The sequence below is a fragment of the Lolium perenne genome, chromosome 3 (genome assembly GCF_019359855.2).
Source record: "Lolium perenne isolate Kyuss_39 chromosome 3, Kyuss_2.0, whole genome shotgun sequence".
NCBI classification, from domain to species: Eukaryota; Viridiplantae; Streptophyta; class Magnoliopsida; order Poales; family Poaceae; genus Lolium; species Lolium perenne.
Window position 1 is genome coordinate 263,059,396 of NC_067246.2, and position 20,964 is coordinate 263,080,359.

Below are 20,964 nucleotides of genomic sequence, written 5' to 3' on the forward strand. Positions count from 1 at the left end.
TGGCCAAGGCTATGAGACGCAAGGCGGCGTCGAACCTCGACTTCTCAGGTATGAATAAGTGTAATAAATCTTTTTTTAACTTTCCCAACACCACGTATTGCTTCCAAGCTTAATAATGTGGGGGTTTCGTTGGGTAGTTCTATTAATTCTATTTCAGTTTCGGCTAATGCTCTTAGACGTATGGAGTATGATAGAATCATACTTACTCCTACGATTTCGAGCAAGTCCGATACCTCTCTATCCGAAGATGAGGATGAGGAAGCCTACGCCATCTCAGACGGCCATCTACTCGCACATCTAGTTGCAGAGGTGTCTGAGGTTGGTCTGGATGACGGGGCGTTGGGTTCATCAATTGAACTCCAAGCTGCCGAACGGAAATCCAGACTGTCCTTTATTAAGAGAAATGCGTGGCCTAACAAAAAGGCCAAAGTGACTAAATCTCCAATTGTTTTCAAATGAATGGCATGTTTGAGAATATCAGAGGTCTTAAAGACTTGGCTAACAACTTACATATTGCCGAAAGCATTAGGGGACATTGTTTAGATTTTGTTGCTATCTCAGAGACGGGTAAACGGAATTATTCAGTAAGTTTTCTAAATCGCCTTTCAGGCGGGGAGGACTTTGCTTGGATATCCTGCCCACCTCGGGGACGCTCTGGTGGCTTATTAGTTGGAGTCCGAACTTCGACCATGGAGATTCTAGATAATTCCGGTGGTGAGTTTCATATCAAACTTCACATTCGGAATAGGTTTGATAACTTCTTATGGAGTTTGATTTCTGTCTATGGAGCCGCACAGGATATGCATAAGCCCGCTTTTCTCCATGAGTTGGTAAATTTGGCTAAGGACAATCCTCATCCTATCATCATAGGAGGGGATTTTAACTTTCTTAGATACCCTCAGGAAAAGAGCAAGGGTAGGTTTGACACCCATAGGCCTTTCTTATTGAATGTTGTCATTGATAGCTTCGATTTGAGAGAGGTTACAATGGTTGGGAGACAATTCACTTGGGCAAATAGTCTTCCTGAGCCGACATACGAGAAGTTGGATAGAGTACTTATGGACTCTGATTGGGAATTTCAGTTCCCTCTAGTCCCAGTACGAGCTCTCCCTCGTATCGAAGCATTGTCAGACCACGCGCTTATTTTGTTATCTACTGGGACACCATTGCCGCAACATAGACGTCGGTTCAAATTTGAACTTGGATGGTTTTTTGGGCTATATCGGGATGGTTTTGCAGACATGATTAAATTTATTTGGGATAAGCCGGTTGCCGGGAACACCCCAATCCAAAGGTGGAATAATAAAATACGCTCGGTGCGTAGATACCTTGGGGGTGGGCTAGGCACATGACTGGGCAGCTCAAACAAGAGAAACTCAGCCTAACATCACATATTGATGAGGCAATCGCTGAGGTTCGCCCGCTGACTGCGCAAGAAATTGAACTTAAAAATCAATACAATGCAAAGTTAGCCGGTTTACTTCGTGAAGAGGAACTCAAATGGTACCAGAGATCTAAGGCCCAGTTCCTATTGGAAGGAGATGCGAATACAATATACTTTCATAGTGTTGCCAATGGTAGACACAGAAAGAAACGCATTCACTCTCTTGTCCAGGAAGAGGGCACGATCGAAGGTCAGGAGCAGCTTAAATCCTATATTACTACTTACTATAAGGGCCTGTTTGGTGAACCTGAGGAATCGGATCTATCCATGGATGAATCCAGGACGGATGATATTCCACAGGTGATTCCAGAAGAAAATGTCATTCTAATAGCACCTTATTCCGAGGAGGAGATTAGGAAGGCGGTCTTTCTGATGGAGCATAACAAGGCACCAGGTCCGAATGGTTTTCCTGCCGAATTCTATCAGTCTTTCTGGGATATTGTGAAAACTGATTTATTAGAATTATTTATGGATCTTCATGAGGGACAATTGGATCTATTCCGTATCAATTTTGGTGAAATCATTCTCTTACCGAAAGTTACTGATGCGGAACGGATCCAACAATTCAGACACATATGTCTTTTAAATGTTTGTTTCAAAATTTTCACAAAAGTTGCTACTATTCGACTGAATTCCGTGGCAGACCATGTAGTGCGTCCTTCTCATACAGCTTTCATGCAAGGCAGATACATCCTAGATGGAGTTGTCACTTTGCATGAAACAGTTCATCAGATGCACCGTAAAAAGTTGAATGGGGTCATACTCAAAATCGACTTTGAAAAAGCCTACGATAAAGTTAAATGGTCCTTTCTTCAACAAACACTTCGGATGAAAGGATTTTCTTATAAGTGGCGCGCTCTAATTAATAATGTCATTTTTGGTGGAAGTGTTTCCATAAAGGTCAATGATGACATTGGCAATTACTTCCAGACAAAAAAGGACTCAGGCAAGGCAATCCTTTGTCCCCGATGCTCTTTAACATTGTGGCGGATATGCTTGCAATTATAATTGAACGCGCTAAGTTCGATGGCCAAATTGAACGTGTGGTCCCCCATTTAGTTGATGGGGGCTTATCAATTTTTCAGTATGCCGACGATACAATCCTATTTATGGATCATGATTTGGCAAAGGCAAGGAATCTCAAGTTAATTCTTTCAGCATTCGAGCAATTATCAGGTCTTAAGATCAACTTCCATAAAAGTGAGTTGTTTTGTTTTGGCGAGGCCATAGATGATGCCAATCTTTATGCCGAGCTATTCGGCTGTGGGCTTGGTTGTTTTCCAGTTAGCTATCTTGGTATTCTGATTTACCATCGGAGACTAACCATGGCCGAATGGAAAATCGTCGAAGAACGACTTCAGAAACGCCTTACTAGTTGGAAAGGAAAGCTCCTATCCCTTGGGGGAAGATTAGTCCTCATAAATTCAGTGCTTACAATATGGTATTGTATATGGTTTCTTTCTTCCAGTTACCCAAAGGAGACTTGCATAGATTGGATTACTTCCGATCAAGATTCTTTTGGCAAGGGGATAGTGAAAATAAAAAATATCGGTTGACAAAATGGAGTGTTGTATGCCAACTAAAAGATCAAGGTGGACTTGGGGTCCACGATCTGGAAGTTAAGAATAGGGCCTTGCTAGGAAAATGGCTGGCCCGGTTTTTAACGGAGGACGGTGTATGGCAACAGCTACTGCGAAAAAAGTATGTAGGCTCAAAGGCAATATCCCAGGTTATTTGGAAACCGGGGGATTCACACTTCTGGGCTGGCGTCATGGCAACAAAGAAATACTTTTTTCTATTGGCTCCTTCTCCATTAGGAATGGGGCGGAGATACATTTTTGGGAGGATCAATGGTTGGGAACAACCACTCTTCGCGAACAGTATCCGACCTTATACAATATTGTTCGTTATAAAGGGGATACCTTGCAGAAGGTGATGGAACCTTCTCCACCCTCGGTAACGTTCAGACGTGATCTTATTGGTCCCCGCCTTGACTCTTGGAACAAACTGCTTCAGCGGTTAGATTCAATATAGTTATCTACGGGATCTGATGAATTCCATTGGAGTCTTACCAAGAATGGTGTATTCTCGGTAGACTCAATGTATAAAGCCCTTTGCATTCCTACCCAACCGATTTTAAATAATAAATCCATCTGGAAGATGAAGTTACCATTGAAAACGAAGGTCTTCACATGGTATTTTCGTCGAGGTGTGATTCTTACTAAAGATAACCTTGTAAAATGCAACTGGAAGGGTTGCAAAGAATGTGTGTTCTGTCACAAAGATGAGACAATAAAACACATTTTCTTCAATTGTCGGGTTGCTAGATCTATATGGTCAATCATTCAGATAGGTTCTACCCTGTATCCACCCCGTAGTATAACCAATATAATTGGTAATTGGTTAAATGTGGTGGACTCAGTAAAACGATTATCCGAGTGGGAGCGATTGCAGTTATATGGTCGCTTTGGCTGTGTAGAAACGACAAAGTTTTTAATGACAAAAATTCTTCTATCATGCAGGTTATCTAGAGATGTACAACCATGCTGCGTTCATGGTCACCGCTTCAACGCTTCGAGGACCGAGACCTATTTATAGAGGTGTCTATACGATTGGAGAATATGACCAAGGATTTTATTACCCAATATGGGTGGCAGCATAGCCGTAGGATAGAAGCCAATGGAGCTATCGATTAGTTTGCTTTTTTCCTTTATCCTTTATGTATTAGTTTGACTTGGATGTTGGATTGGATTCATAAATGCTGTGTGCATCTTAACTATGCAGAGGCTGTGTGTAATGCTTGATACATCGAGTAATAAAGCGCCCTTTATCGGAAAAAAATAATGGCGTAGTCAACTGCTTTTTATATCGGGCGACAATACATCTCTTGTCGACTTTATTTACTATCACAAAGTACATACATAGATTTATCAGGGGCGATAGTCCAGTAAATCAATTCTTAGCAAATATGCAACTCTCAAGCACGAGTACAAAGGGTGAAGGCCTAAAATAGCATCTGCAACCTTCGTGATCGTCCAGTCGGAAGATATGCTGGATTATGCGATCGGAGGAACGTGGTAGCCTGCAAAACAACAATCAAAGCAACCATAAAAATGCATGAATCATGTGTGCACAGGTTCGGGTAGGAGCCAGATCGACTAGCATATGGTTTTGTTCACGCTTACTTCCACAGGTGGAGCCAGCCTTGAAGGGCCTCTTGCAGTAGGCGGCGACGAAGACGACCTTGTCCATGCAGATGAACTTCTCCACCTCCGGGGTGACCTTGCCGCACAGGCACGGTATGTCGGCGTTCTGGATCACGCCGCAGCAGGCCGCCGACGGGTCGATCTTCGGGTTCGCCGGGAACTGGACGTACTGTTGGCAGTTGGCAACCAGGGCCTGCACGTCGCCGTCGCAGTCATCGGCGCCGCCCGCCGCCGCTGTTATTGGCGCCCTCGACGTCGCCACGGCCGTGGCGAAGGTAAGGATAACCAAGCACACAACAAACAGCCTTGCCATGGTATGGTATGCAGTTTCAGTGTTAATTAGAATGAATGGCTACGTGTTAATTAGCTTCGTGTGTGTGGGGTTTGGCAAGGGATGCCTTGGTTTATATACGTAGGATCATGGTGTGCTGAAGGGCAAGTACTCCTACTTCGGATGTGCAGACGGTTTTGGTTTTTTTTATGGCACGACTGAAATGCGTATGTATCTGCCTTGTTTCTACCAAGCTCAGACGTCCAGTCACGAGTCTTGACAAAACTTAATATTCTGGTTCATAGGAAATGAAGAACATACATGTGGAAGTAAGCATATTCTACCAAAATTTAGAATTAATTCTTTGAATATTGTTGGCACTAACTTGCTATTGCATTGTCCGTACATGATTAATAACTTAAGCCAAAATCGTCATCCCAGAAGTCAGATATAAGAATAATCCTGTATATTTACAGGGCGTCTAGTCAACACCCAGTAAAGGTTTCAGCCTTTCAGGTGTAGCTGTACTTCCAATTTTCTTATTACGGTACAATTAAACTGCACATGAAGTATTTGCGCAGTGCTTAGATATCGCAGTATTGGTTCAGCACACTTGATATCAGGACTAACTTCGCAGCACCACTCTCAATGACATTTCGATGGCGATGGATTCATGATTTAATAATTTGTGAGTCTGTAGGACTGTAGCCCGTACATAAGACGGATGCACCAAGCCACCAATACCCTATGTCACGTTAATCTCCAAAAACTTCTGTTATCCGAACTCCAATGAAATATTTGGAATCAGCCAAAAGTTATACGCCAAATAACTCATCAAGGTTCAGGAATTAAAAAGGCAGATTAGTTTCTATGGTTCAGATGTCTGAATTTTATTTTCTGGACATCCAAATCAAATCAACCGATCCAGTAACTGAATTTCATCCAGGTAACGGCTAGAAAATCAGTAATTAGCAGTTACTTGGTAGAATTGTATTAAAGGAAAATAGCGTCTCAAATATGTTTGGGGCATTGGCTGCAGGAAAAATAGATCATGAAGAGAGCCTGGTAGATAACCTGGAAGGGAGAAATTTTTTTTTATTAAACACAATGTCATTTAGACATAGCCATAGCGACTGAATCATGGCTACCGCTTCCACCCAAATAAGGATTTTAAAATTACAATCAATACCCCGTAACCAATGGCAATTTCTGTGGCAAGAATTTAAGGTTGGTACAAGTTAAAATTCACCTTGATGACTGGCCATATAACAATGGCAAACTTGCACATGAAAACTAAATTCTGAACAAGATGTGGTGAAACTAAGACATTATTAAGAGACAATGGCGTGGAGTTAGAAGGAAAATGAGTGGAGCCAATATGAGAGATGGGAAGACCAACACCGTTACCGACGATGATGCGAGAGGAAGTGGATGTCGGAGATGAAGTGGAAAGGTTACCCGGGTGAGCAGCCATGTGTGCGGAGGCTCCGGTGTCCATGAACCAGTCACCACCGCCAGAATAAGCGCCCGGCGAGGCGGCGTACTGAAGGGCGGTGTACAGCGCGGGGTCCCAGTGGGCCGTCGAGGCCTGCGGCATCATGCCGCCGTAGGCGGGGGCGTAGGGCGGGCCGGCGGGAGCCTGCAGTGGCGCGGCGATGAAGGCCTGGTGCGTCGGCGGACGGGGGCCGACGGTGCCGGGGGGCACGGAACGGGCATGGTGTAGGCGTGCACGACCCCCGTCCAGGGGTTGTGTCCGCGCGCCCACGGCGGAGTGGGGTGTGAGTACCCGGGGCGCGGACTGACGATGTCGGGGCCGCCGTTGTTGCCACCGCCGCGGCCACCACCACAGCCACGGCGACAGCCACGGCCACTGCCCCCTCCTCCTTGGTGTTGTGGCGGTTGAGGCGCGGGGTGTGGAGGGGCGGGGGTGGGCGCCGGTGGAGCTCCTCCGCCATGAGGAAGGACGTTGTTGCCGCTGGCCCATAGAGCGGTGTGAACCGCCCGGGTGCGCACACCCTTCAGCCGCTGTTCCTCCAGCCGGAGGTAGTCGACCGCCCGCTCGAACGTAGGGTTGGTCATGAGGGTGAGGTTGGAGGCGGTGTTGCCGAGGTCCACATTGAGGCCGGCAGTGAGGGTGGAGAGGAGGAGCTCGTCGCCAATCCGGAACCCAAGGTCCTGGAGCTCGTCGGAGATGGCCTTGAGGCACAGGCAGTATGCGTCCAAGGCTTGATCGCCCTGGGGTGTGCCGAAGAATTCCTGCTGCAAAAAGACAACACGTTGTAGCTTGTTATTGGTGAAGAGGCCGTTGATCTTTCCCCACACCGTGCGGGCATCATCGCCCTCCCGAACGACGGTCTTGAAGATGTCCGGCGAGACGGTGAGGAAGAGCCAGCGGATGATGGTGGCGTCGATGGCCAGCCAGTCGGAGTCGCAGGCGAGGAAGTCGGCGGTGCCATCGATGTGGTCACGCAGGTTGTACTCGCGGAAGAGGAGGTAGAAGTACGTCTTCCAGGCGAGGTAGTTGGCGGCGGTGGTGGACAGCTTGACGGGGACATGGTCGGCAATGGCGACGGCGCGGAGCTGGCCGGGGTCGGGGATGGAGGAGTCGGCGAAGGGGTTGGAGCTGGGGGTGGACATGGTGGGGAAGAGGGGGGCGGCGCACGGGGGGAGAGGCGGCGCTCGGCTAGGGTTTAGGGGAGGGGGCAGCAGCACACGGGGAGAGAGGCGGCGCGCGGCTGAGGTAGGATCTAGGAGGTGTCTGATACCATGTAGAGAGAGATGCAATGCTCGATGTATTGATCGGATGCATATGACGGTACATATATAGGCCACGTCCTCGACTATACAAGGAAGGAGGCGGGTCCAATAATAAATACAAAGATATGTATCGCTATACATAACTACAGAGGATACACATCCAGATATTCACAGATATGTATCTCAACAATATGTTTGATATGAAAACAATGTAGATTAGAGTGGATTGTGCTATACCTCTCAGCGTCGGTGGTAACTCTCTTATATATGAGACAACATCAGGGTATAAAAGGTTGTTACGTATATTTGGGATCACAACAGGCTAACTGAACTAAGAGCTGTTTATACAACCTGTTAGCTTAACGTGATAGGATCATACATTACTCCTATTGTCGACCGACTCTGTTTAACAATTAACATGATACTTTGATTTTTTCGACTGGAAACAAATTAACACTTCTCTTTCCATGTCCGTTGTGCTTTGCAAGGCTATTCTTAGTTAGGACTACACCTTTGCGAAGTGGAGATTTTAATTTTCAAAGATACATTTGTTTTGTAGATTTGTTTTGTACAAATGCCCGTGCGTTGCCACGGGTCCACAAATTTCATTTTTAATGTACATATATAAGTCACAACTCACTATAAAAATTCAAAACAAATCAAGAATATCAAAAACTACTACTTCATTTTTTAATGTATATAATTTACAACTCACTATAAAAATTAAAAACAAATCAGGAATATCATAATGTACTACAACATAATAATACCGAACACAATAATAAAATAACATTGTTGTGCATCAGCGTGATCTTCTTGTTACTCTTCTGCGGTAAATCCACACCTATGTTCTAGGCCTTTATAACTGTTAACTCAACAACCTCTTCTTTTGGATGTATTATTCTCTCACAAAACGAGAGTGCTACAATGATAGGTATAAATAAAAGAATTTTTTTAATTAGTCCAAACAACACTTTAATATTCATAAATATCTAGAGACAAAACATACAAAAGGTGCTTAGTAATCAAACTGCTTCCCTCTTTTCCTCCGCCACCTTCCCTCTTTTCCTCCGCCACCGCTAGGTTCTGCAATCTGACAAGTTGTAAGTTAAAGCGGCACCGTGTAGTCTCTGATAAATAGTAAAACATAAACAACTCTTCAATGAGTTTATTTGTTAACCATTCATTGATTTGTTAAAACAATTCTTCAGAGGATGACAATTTAGTTCATTCATCAGCTATAACAATATCCTCTACAACTTTCATGAAAAGGATTCAAACATTCATCTGCGATAAGAGGATCAGTTACATCTTTGCCACAAATCCTTTTTTCCATTTTTCATGAAAATCATTCAAATATTCAGGTATGCAGTTGTAGTCAGCAAATGTATCATGGAATATTAATATAGTAATCACTAAGCTGCCCTTTACATACATTTGTTGGAACCACATTTGGAATTTCAGCATTTTATAAGAGTATTATAAATGATATCTTTAGTGCATCCTGAAATTCAAAAAATATATGAACATTGTAGATGGAAATGCGATACACACTAAGCTTCCCACTACTCAATATAAGCTTTTGGTATGCTCCTTTCAATATGACCTTGTAGATGGAAATACGACACACACTTATTGTTTTCTTTGGTGCATCCTGAAATTCAAAAAATATATGAACATTCAGTTGAGATAAGTAGGAAACAATCATCAATCGTTATTCAGTCCAGCTCACAAAAAAAACCAATGAGTCGAGCCTGTTTTAGGTCACCGAGCAAGTTCCTTAGTAAACCTACATTTATTTTGCGGGATCATAAACAACCTCATATTTCACTCATATTTCACTCATGAGCAACTAAATGTTCGGTTGCAGTAGAGGAGCCTGGTCATTAACAGTGTCAGCTGAGGAATCTCCTATCGCTCTTCACCTTCCTCCGGCCAGCTCTTCCCAAATGACCACTGATGTCTACGGGTGCTTCTATTCTTGTAGACAGTGTTGGGCCTCGAAGAGCAGAGGTTTGTAGAACAACAGCAAGTTTCCCTTAAGTGGATCACCCAAGGTTTATCGAACTCAGGGAGGAAGAGGTCAAAGATATCCCTCTCATGCAACCCTGCAACCACAAAGCAAGAAATCTCTTGTGTCCCCAACACACCTAATAGGTGCACTAGTTCGGCGAAGAGATAGTGAAATACAAGTGGTATGAATGAATATAAGCACTAGTACGGCGCCAGAAAAGTACTTGCTGGCGTGCAGTTGATGGTAGTAACATTGTAGGAAGTAAAGATGCAGTAAAACAGTAAACAAGCAGCGATAGCAGTATTTAGGAACAAGGCCTAGGGATCATACTTTCACTAGTGGACACTCTCAACATTGATCACATAACAGAATAAATAGATAGATGCTAGACTCTACACCCTCTTGTTGGATGATGAACACCACTAACTGTGTAGGATTACACGAACCCTCAATGCCGGAGTTAACAAGCTCCACAATATTCAATGTTCATATGTAAGTAACCTTAGAGTGCATGACAGATCAACATAACCAAACCAAGTACTAACATAGCATGCACACTGTCACCTTCACACTACGAAAGGAGGAATAGATCACATCAATACTATCATAGCAATAGTTAACTTCATAATCTACAAGAGATCACAATCATAGCCTACGCCAAGTACTACACGATGCACACACTGTCACCATTACACCGTGCAGGAGGAATAAACTACTTTAATAACATCACTAGAGTAGCACACAGATAAATTGTGATACAAAACACATTGCAATCATAAAGAGATATAAATAAGCACTTCACTATGCCACTCTGAATTACTCTCTGGCAAGATAACGAACACTAATTCATCATGTAGGCAAACCTTAAAGATGCATTCCCAAGTACTAATGAACACCCCACGCTGTCACTTTGAGCATTCACAGGAGGTACTAACACACCACAATTTCATAGAGACATCCAACTCAAATCATAACTCAGTGAATAAGTATTCTGTGAAATATAGCCTAAGAGACCCACACGGTGCACACACTGTCACCTTTACACACATGGGACAAGGAGTCTCCAGAGATCACATAAGTAAAACCCACTTGACTAGCATAATGACATCTAGATTACAAGCATCATCATATGAATCTCAATCATGTAAGGCAGCTCATGAGATTATTGTATTGAAGTACATAGGAGAGAGATGAACCACATAGCTACCGGTACAGCCCCGAGCCTCGATGGAGAACTACTCCCTCCTCATGGGAGACAGCAGCGTTGATGAAGATGGCGGTGGTGTCGATGGAGGAGCCTTCCGGGGGCACTTCCCCGTCCCGGCGGCGTGCCGGAACAGAGACTCCTATCCCCCAGATCTTGGCTTCGCGATGGCGGCGGCTCTGGAAGGTTTTCTCTGGTTTCGTCGAACGTGGTAGGGTTTTCGCGACGGAGACTTTAAGTAGGCGGAAGGACAAGGTCGGTGGAGTCACGAGGGACCCACACAACAGGGCGGTGCGGGCCCTAGCCTGGCCGCGCCGCCTTACTGTGGCACCACCTCGTGGCCCCACTTCGTATCTCCTCCGGTCTTCTGGAAGCATCGTGTGAAAATAGGACCCTGGGCGATGATTTCGTCCAATTCCGAGAATATTTCCTTACTAGGATTTCTGAAACCAAAAATAGCAGAAAACAGGAACTGGCACTTCGGCATCTCGTTAATAGGTTAGTTCCGGAAAACGCATAAATATGACATAAAGTATGCATAAAACATATAGATATCATCAATAATGTGGCATGGAACATAAGAAATTATCGATACGTCGGAGACGTATCAGCATCCCCAAGCTTAGTTCCTGCTCGTCCCGAGCAGGTAAACGATAACAAAGATAATTTCTGGAGTGACATGCCATCATAACCTTGATCATACTATTGTAAGCATATGTAATGAATGCAACGATCAAAACAATGGTAATGACATGAGTAAACAACTGAATCATAAAGCAAAGAATTTTCATGAATAGTACTTCAAGACAAGCATCAATAAGTCTTGCATAAGAGTTAACTCATAAAGCAATAATTCAAAGTAAAGGTGTTGAAGCAACACAAATGAAGATTAAGTTTCAGCGGTTGCTTTCAACTTATAACATGTACATCTCATGGATAGTTGTCAATGCAAAGTAATATAACAAGTGCAATATGCAAGTATGTAGGGATCAATGCACAGTTCACACAAGTGTTTGCTTCTTGAGGTGGAGAGAGATAGGTGAACTGACTCAACATAAAAGTAAAAGAAAGGCCCTTCGCAGAGGAAAGCATCGATTGCTATATTTATGCTAGAGCTTTTAGTTTGAAAACATGAAACAATTTTGTCAACGGTAGTAATAAAGCATATGTATCATGTAAATTATATCTTACAAGTTGCAAGCCTCATGCATAGTGTACTAATAGTGCCCGCACCTTGTCCTAATTAGCTTGGACTACCGGGATCATCGCAATACACATGTTTTAACCAAGTGTCACAAAGGGGTACCTCCATGCCGCCTGTACAAAGGTCTAAGGAGAAAGCTCGCATTTTGGATTTCTCGCTTTTGATTATTCTCAACTTAGACATCCATACCGGGACAACATGGACAACAGATAATGGACTCCTCTTTAATGCATAAGCATGTAGCAACAATTAGTGTTCTCATATGAGATTGAGGATGTATGTCCAAAACTGAAACTTCCACCATGATTCATGGCTTTAGTTAGCGGCCCAATGTTCTTCTCTAACAATATGCATGCTCTAACCATTAAGTGGTAGGTCTCCCTTACTTCAGACAAGACGGGCATGCATAGCAACTCACATGATATTCAACAAAGAGTAGTTGATGGCGTCCCCAGGAACATGGTTATCGCACAACAAGCAACTTAATAAGAGATAAAGTGCATAAGTACATATTCAATACCACAATAGTTTTTAAGGCTATTTTGTCCCATGAGCTATATATTGCAAAGGCGAATGATGGAAATTTAATGGTAGCACTCAAGCAATTTACTTTGGAATGGCGGAGAAATACCATGTAGTAGGTAGGTATGATGGACACAAATGGCATAGTGGTTGGCTCAAGGATTTTGGATGCATGAGAAGTATTCCCTCTCGATACAAGGTTTAGGCTAGCAAGGTTATTTGAAACAAACACAAGGATGAACCGGTGCAGCAAAACTCACATAAAAGACATATTGTAAACATTATAAGACTCTACACCGTCTTCCTTGTTGTTCAAAACTCAATACTAGAAATTATCTAGACCTTAGAGAGACCAATTATGCAAACCAAATTTTAGCAAGCTCTATGTATTTCTTCATTAATGGGTGCAAAGTATATGATGCAAGAGCTTAAACATGAGCACAACAATTGCCAAGTATCAAATTATCCAAGACATTTTATCAATTACTACATGTAGCATTTCCCGTTTCCAACCATATAACAATGAACGAAGCAGTTTCAACCTTCGCCATGAACATTAAAAGCTAAGAACACATGTGTTCATATGAACCAGCGGAGCGTGTCTCTCTCCCACACAAGCATTTATTCAAACAAAAACAAAAAACAAAAATAAACAGACGCTCCAAGTAAAGTACATATGATGTGATCGAATAAAAATATAGTTTCAAGGGAGGAACCTGATAAATTTGTCGATGAAGAAGGGGATGCCTTGGGCATCCCCAAGCTTAGATGCTTGAGTCTTCTTGAAATATGCAGGGATGAACCACGGGTGCATCCCCAAGCTTAGACTTTTCACTCTTCTTGATCATAGTATATCATCCTCCTCTCTTGACCCTTGAAAACTTCCTCCACACCAAACTTTAAGCAAACTCATTAGAGGGTTAGTGCACAATCAAAAATTCACATGTTCAGAGGTGACACAATCATTCTTAACACTTCTGGACTTTGCACAAAACTTCTGAAAGTTAATGGAACAAAGAAACTCATTCAACTTAACAAAAGCGGCAATGCGAAATAAAAGGCAGAATCTATCAAAAACAGAACAGTCCGTAAAGACGAACCTGGAAGGGGCACTTAACTTGCTCAAACAGAAAAACTCAAAACTAATGAAAGTTGCGTACATATCGGAGGATCACACACGTAAATTTGCAGATTTTTTTGATTTTTTTACAGAGACTTCTGCGTGAATTCGTGACAGACAGCAATGATGTTTCTGCGCAGCAATCCAAATCTAGCATCAACTTTACCATAGAGACTTTACTTGGCACAAAAATGCAATATAATAAAGATAAGGAGAGGTTGCTACAGTAGTAATCAACTTCCAAGACTCAACAAAACAAAAATTGCTGTAGTAAAATAAACACATGGGTTATCTCCCAAGAAGTGCTTTCTTTATAGCCATTAAGATGGGCTCAGCAGTTTTAGTGATGCACTCGCAAGAGATAAGAGTTGAAGCAAAAGAGAGCATCAAGAAGAAAATTCAAAACACATTTAAGTCTAACCCACTTCCTATGCAAAGGAATCTTGTACATAAACAAGTTCATGAAGAGCAAAGTAACAAGCATAGGAAGATAAAACCAGTGTAACTTCAAAAATTTCAGCATATAGAGAGGTGTTTTAGTAACATGAAAATTTCTACAACCATATTTTCCTCTCTCATAATAACTTTCAGAGGCATCATGAACAAACTCAACAATATAACTATCACATAAAGCATTCTTATCATGAGTCTAATGCATAAAATTATTACTACTCCCAACATAAGCATAGTCATTCTTATTAATTGTAGTGGGAGCAAATTCAACAAAGTAGCTATCATTATTATTCTCATCAAGTGTAGGAGGCATAGTATTATCATCATAAAAATTACTCTCCATAGTAGGCGGCACTAAAAGACCAATATCATTATAATCATCATAAATAGGAGGCAAAGTATCGTCAAAGTAAATTTTCTCCTCAATGCTTGGGGGACTAAAAATATCATGCTCATCAAAGCCAGTTTCCCCAAGCTTAGAATTTTCCATATCATTAGCAACAATGGTGTTCAAAGCGTTCATACTAATATGTTCCATAGGTTTTTTAATTTTCGCATCAAACCATCCATGTCTTAAATCAGGAAATAGAATAAGAAGCTCATTGTTGTCCATTATGCCTAACTAGTGTAAACAAAAAACAAAAAGATGCAATTGCAGGATCTAAAGGAAATAGCTTCGAGCACACACACAACGGTAACAGAAAAGTACTTTACCTGGGACCGAAGTATGAATGCCTTTTACCTTTCGTCCCCGGCAACGGCGCCAGAAAATATGCTTGGCGCGTAGTTGACGTGGGAGTTAAAAATCTTTGTGGTGTAGCTTTTCTTCAGATCCCCGGCAACGGCGCCAGAAAAGTGCTTGATGTCTACGGGTGCTTCTATTCTTGTAGACAGTGTTGGGCCTCCAAGAGCAGAGGTTTGTAGAACAGCAGCAAGTTTCCCTTAAGTGGATCACCCAAGGTTTATCGAACTCAGGGAGGAAGAGGTCAAAGATAACCTCTCATGCAACCCTGCAACCACAAAGCAAGAAATCTCTTGTGTCCCCAACACACCTAATAGGTGCACTAGTTCGGCGAAGAGATAGTGAAATACAAGTGGTATGAATGAATATGAGCAGTAGTACGGCACCAGAAAAGTGCTTGCTGGCGTGTAGTTGATGGTAGTAATATTGTAGGAAGTAAAGATGCAGTAAAACAGTAAACAAGCAGCGATAGCAGTATTTAGGAACAAGGCCTAGGGATCATACTTTCACTAGTGGACACTCTCAACATTGATCACATAACAGAATAAATAGATAGATGCTAGACTCTACACCCTCTTGTTGGATGATGAACACCACTAACTGTGTAGGATTACACGAACCCTCAATGCCGGAGTTAACAAGCTCCACAATATTCAATGTTCATATGTAAGTAACCTTAGAGTGCATGACAGATCAACATAACCAAACCAAGTACTAACATAGCATGCACACTGTCACCTTCACACTACGAAAGGAGGAATAGATCACATCAATACTATCATAGCAATAGTTAACTTCATAATCTACAAGAGATCACAATCATAGCCTACGCCAAGTACTACACGATGCACACACTGTCACCATTACACCGTGCAGGAGGAATAAACTACTTTAATAACATCACTAGAGTAGCACACAGATAAATTGTGATACAAAACACATTGCAATCATAAAGAGATATAAATAAGCACTTCACTATGCCACTCTGAATTACTCTCTGGCAAGATAACGAACACTAATTCATCATGTAGGCAAACCTTAAAGATGCATTCCCAAGTACTAATGAACACCCCACGCTGTCACTTTGAGCATTCACAGGAGGTACTAACACACCACAATTTCATAGAGACATCCAACTCAAATCATAACTCAGTGAATAAGTATTCTGTGAAATATAGCCTAAGAGACCCACACGGTGCACACACTGTCACCTTTACACACGTGGGACAAGGAGTCTCCGGAGATCACATAAGTAAAACCCACTTGACTAGCATAATGACATCTAGATTACAAGCATCATCATATGAATCTCAATCATGTAAGGCAGCTCATGAGATTATTGTATTGAAGTACATAGGAGAGAGATGAACCACATAGCTACCGGTACAGCCCCGAGCTTCGATGGAGAACTACTCCCTCCTCATGGGAGACAGCAGCGTTGATGAAGATGGCGGTGGTGTCGATGGAGGAGCCTTCCGGGGGCACTTCCCCGTCCCGGCGGCGTGCCGGAACAGAGACTCATGTCCCCCAGATCTTGGCTTCGCGATGGCGGTGGCTCTGGAAGGTTTTCTCTGGTTTCGTCGAACGTGGTAGGGTTTTCGCGACAGAGACTTTAAGTAGGCGGAAGGGCAAGGTCGGTGGAGTCACGAGGGACCCACACAACAGGGCGGCGCGGGCCCTAGCCTGGCCGCGCTGCCTTAGTGTGGCGCCACCTCGTGGCCCCACTTCGTATCTCCTCCGGTCTTCTGGAAGCTTCGTGTGAAAATAGGACCCTGGGCGTTGATTTCGTCCAATTCCGAGAATATTTCCTTACTAGGATTTCTGAAACCAAAAATAGCAGAAAACAGGAACTGGCACTTCGGCATCTCGTTAATAGGTTAGTTCCGGAAAACGCATAAATATGACATAAAGTATGCATAAAACATGTAGATATCATCAATAATGTGGCATGGAACATAAGAAATTATCGATACGTCGGAGACGTATCAACCACATGTCCAGATGCCACACTACTCGACACCATGCTAGCGCTTCTCAGATGCCGGATGGGAATGTCAATGTCAAGCGAATGAAAAAAATAAGAAATTGAAAACTGACACCAGTTAACCTATGCTGATAGATTAAACAGATGGGTTAATTATGTGGGGTAGGAACAACCTGAGGAAAAGGAAAAAAAAATAAGAAATTGAAAACTGGCACCAGCTTACATATGCTGATAGATTAAAAAATGAGCTGTCACATGCATAGTACTCTCATGGTAACGACACAAGTGAATGAGTAAGAAAATTCATAGTTGAAATGGAAACGACACAGAAACTAACACATCATGGACCTAACCTCCAAATTCATCTGCCCCAAATCAAAACCAGAACACGCCACTATGGGGGAAACTTCAAGATCTACTCTATATTTGACAGACAACAGGAATGTTACATGCTACCAGATGGGGGACGGGACTCGGGAACAACCGGGCCTTGCTCGGAGCCCCAAAATGATATGTTTAAACTTACAACATTCACTGAAGTTCTAAATTATATACCATGGAGAGCAAATTTAGAGGGCTGGCTTAAAACTGCATCAAGTGGAAACATACCATATCAACGTTGACGTACATATATCTTGAGGACACCCTGCTACACGTCTTCAACTTGATAGAGGAGGAAGTCGTACTATCTGGTTCAACCTGTATTTGGTTGAACAAATATTCAACAAACTTTTTGGACTACGACATCATGGTTGAAGAGTAGAACTTTCCTCAGAGAAGGGAATCCCTCAGGCAAGTAAGAGTGCAAGTGATTCAGTGCAGAAGTGTATCTTAGATCTCGAATGCACTTTCTGCGTAAATCTGGAACTAAAAGCAGCAGGGAGCCATTTCAACCCAACCAGGTTTCAATTCGAATTGTTGCATGACTTGGTGGATTTAAGATAAACTACATCGTCATTGCAGGAAACTCATTGCATCAGTGACAATATGGAACACTATCTTTTTGGATCCTGCAAGATAAGATAAATCACATCATACGGAAGTTAACCCAACAACAAATGCAATAAATTGCACCAAATATGTTCTACAAAAGCATTCAAAATGCAGTCCTTACTCCTTAGGCACAAGTTCCTCATGTTCACATGTTCATAGTACCCCATTAATAAATGAAATCATCACAGAAAAACTGTACATAAACACGTGACCAGTAGCAAGTTTAACAAGGCAGATAAATTGCAACTCACTTTCTTCAGAAAATGGCTAAAACATGCATCCTCAAGAATTTTTATGTGGAATGCTTTCCAGATTCTATATCCAAAATTTGTAGCTCCTTTTCAAAAAAATAATAGCCTGGTGTTGTTTTTATCCAGAACAAAGCATGCAATCTGCATGATTGTCTATCTTGTTTTCGAACTTCTTCCACCAGTATTCTTGAAGAACTGCCTAAGCAAAGGAAACATGTGCACAATAGGACTACGATACTCTCTGGCACACTAAAATTAGCATAAAAAATTTGCTGGTACCAATTCATACAGCTAGGCATATGGCACTGAATATTATAATTTCCATTGGACATCATCAGCATGATAAATATCAGCAATCAATTTATGCTGGTTACTACAACCAATATATGCTGGTTACTTGGCCTAGCAATAGCAAAGCGGAAATTTACCTCAACAAAACCTTATGCTTGCTTCCTACATTGTTGTTATCCACTGATGTAAATAAGCCACAAAAGGATCCTGAAAGTAGTAATTCACATATCAGAATAAAAACATCATAAGGGCATCATTCAACCACTTGCAAAACAAAATAATAAGTTTGTGTGAAGAGAGTGGTACTATTTTGTCATTTCACAATAGAGATGTCATGTTTATTCCTGATTGTGGAATAAACAATCTGGAAAAGTGTGTACCTGCTGAAGACAAACATAGAGCTACGGAATCACCCAACTACCATACAAACTGGCAATGATTCTCCTTACAAAGAACAACTTGAATACCTCTATACAAACAACCAGCATATGAACCTGCAGGAAACATGATAAAACCATACATCTTAGTGTATGAACTGTGTAATGTCTGAAAGAAATGTGTAAAGGCTAAAACTGATGCACAAACTGTAGTATCATGTCAAATTAACGCGGGAAGGCAGGAAAATTATATGTACCCTGCACATAATCAGAAATTCAGTGTGCATATTCAGATGCATCTTTTAGAATTAGAAATGAACTTGCTTGTCAGTGTTTGATTTGTCAATGTTACGAACACACAACACTACTGCAGGGATTACATGGTTGTGGGAGCAATGCAGAACACTCATATTGGCTCTCCTTCGCTCACTTGTAGTGCATAATCTGGTCATGAGAAGTACCAATAGGTTGAGGTGTACAACAACTTTTCGTGATCAAATCATCAGACTTAACGGATCAATCCAATTTATTTGGAGTTCTGTGATTTAGCAGACTGCTGCATAGAGCAGTGATGTAATCTGATAATAATCTGCAACTTTCCTATGTTAGCGAAGGAACGGCGGACAACCGGCGTTTTAAGACAAAAATATGTATAATACCTAATTTTCCATTTTAAGACAAAGAAGCTTGTTCTTATTCAGCATTTTTTCCCCAAAAAACGCGAGTATGTTCTTTCGAAAAAAACAAGAATACGAAATGGTTCAGGTCTAAGTAGCCAAAAAGAACAGACTGCCGTAGAAATCAACTGAGATAAGATATAGCAGCCACTTGTTCTGTCACCCCTCTTCCACCGAAAAACCGACGGGCAATTTGGGCTTTATGGAACAATTCCAACCCTCAATTCTCTACGGTCCACAAAACACATGAACAAATTTCTTTAAATGATCATTCAATCAGGACTACCGATTATAGAACCACAGATGCACAATATCGGTATCGATGTAGCAAGCCCACATAGACCACTCATCTGCACGGAGATCAGGTGCACCATGAGAGCACGCCAGATGGTGTCTGGGCTTGCATCGAATAGCATAATGTACTTTACTTGCCCTCCTCCACCGTATTCTTGAGCTCACCAATCTACAATAGTTTCAGCACAAGAATCGGCAGTGAGTAACCACACCAATCAAACACAAGGTATGTAATGTATATGAAACTAACTTGATGAAAGGATTCAACAAAATACGGGGTACCATCAAGAAGAGACTATGTACTTGATGGAGATTGTAGTGTCTATGTGATGCTGGTAGTAGAGGTAGATGTGGTCGACGCCAAGGCGGCGCAGGCTGGCCTCGCATGCACTCGGGCCAGCCGCACTCGGGCGTCCCACTGGATCCCAAACCTGGTGCTGTGGTGTCAAGCATATGATGATGAATTGTACAATTATCATTCTCTGCAAAATATATATATATATATATATATATATATATATATATATATATATATATATATATATATATTACTGGATTCCGAAAATGGTCATCAGATACTTATTTTATTTCAAAGACTCGCCTTTTAAAAGTGTAGTAATTTGCAACTGATCTAACAAAAAGTTACTAACTTGTAGTTTGTATGATCTAAATGCAAATCAGTGCATCTCCAGGGAATAGGTACCTTAGGCTCAGTATAGGCGTGAGATCGATTGGAGATGCGAGCGAGACGCCAGTTCGCAGCAGATCGGCTGGCCGTGTTACGTGCGCGCGGCAAGCACGCATTCGCCACTCGGCGGTTACCATCGACGGCGAGGCTCAATAGAGCCCTAGCGCGGCGGCGCGGAAGAGAAACGGCAAATCGTACCTGCGCCGCCGCGAGGAGCAGACTGGAGAGAGGTCTTGATCCGGACCACCGGAGCTCGTCGGCGCCCAGCTTCGGGACGTAGTGGAGGACGACTCCCTCGGAGAGAGCGCGCGTGAGCAGGGTGTGAAAATACACGTTTGGTCTACTCGGATAATCCCGAGCGTGATTCTCTCGTTGATATATATAGAAGGTTTTGGGCCCAAAGGCATACAAGGATTACGTGAAGGAAACGTATATAGAAACCTATTACAGTACAACTATATCGTATGTCTAA

General features: G+C 42.4%; 2 protein-coding genes and 1 long non-coding RNA gene across 3 annotated transcripts; 1 reads left to right on the forward strand and 2 right to left on the reverse strand.

Annotated features, from left to right (window-relative positions):
* The first annotated feature begins 1,348 nt into the window (after positions 1-1,348).
* LOC139838158 (uncharacterized) lies at positions 1,349-4,106 on the forward strand. The gene is made up of 3 exons (XM_071827522.1): positions 1,349-1,838; positions 2,375-2,644; positions 3,967-4,106. Exons 1-3 carry the CDS (start codon positions 1,349-1,351, stop codon positions 4,104-4,106), a joined length of 900 nt encoding a protein of 299 aa, XP_071683623.1.
* A 394-nt stretch (positions 4,107-4,500) lies between these two features.
* LOC127339956 (uncharacterized) lies at positions 4,501-4,963 on the reverse strand. Its single transcript, XM_051365746.1, has 2 exons — positions 4,630-4,963; positions 4,501-4,526 (listed from the first exon to the last, which is right to left on the reverse strand). The coding sequence occupies exons 1-2, from the start codon at positions 4,961-4,963 to the stop codon at positions 4,501-4,503; spliced, it is 360 nt and encodes a 119-aa protein (XP_051221706.1).
* A 12,750-nt stretch (positions 4,964-17,713) lies between these two features.
* Positions 17,714-20,806, reverse strand: LOC127338649 (uncharacterized). The gene is made up of 4 exons (XR_011754242.1): positions 20,508-20,806; positions 18,837-20,286; positions 18,594-18,663; positions 17,714-17,931 (listed from the first exon to the last, which is right to left on the reverse strand). It is a non-coding gene; the product is annotated as an uncharacterized lncRNA (long non-coding RNA).
* Between the last annotated feature and the right edge of the window lie 158 nt (positions 20,807-20,964).

Coding starts and splice junctions, on each gene's coding strand:
- LOC127339956 (XM_051365746.1), bottom strand. CDS start 4,963: ATGGCAAGGCTGTTTGTTGTGTGCTTGGTTATCCTTACCTTCGCCACG. Junction 4,527..4,629: donor GGCTGGCTCCACCTGTGGAA/GTAAGCGTGAAC, acceptor GTTGTTTTGCAG/GCTACCACGTTCCTCCGATC.
- LOC139838158 (XM_071827522.1), top strand. CDS start 1,349: ATGACTGGGCAGCTCAAACAAGAGAAACTCAGCCTAACATCACATATT. Junction 1,839..2,374: donor GGAGCATAACAAGGCACCAG/GTCCGAATGGTT, acceptor AATTACTTCCAG/ACAAAAAAGGACTCAGGCAA. Junction 2,645..3,966: donor TAAGATCAACTTCCATAAAA/GTGAGTTGTTTT, acceptor TCTATCATGCAG/GTTATCTAGAGATGTACAAC.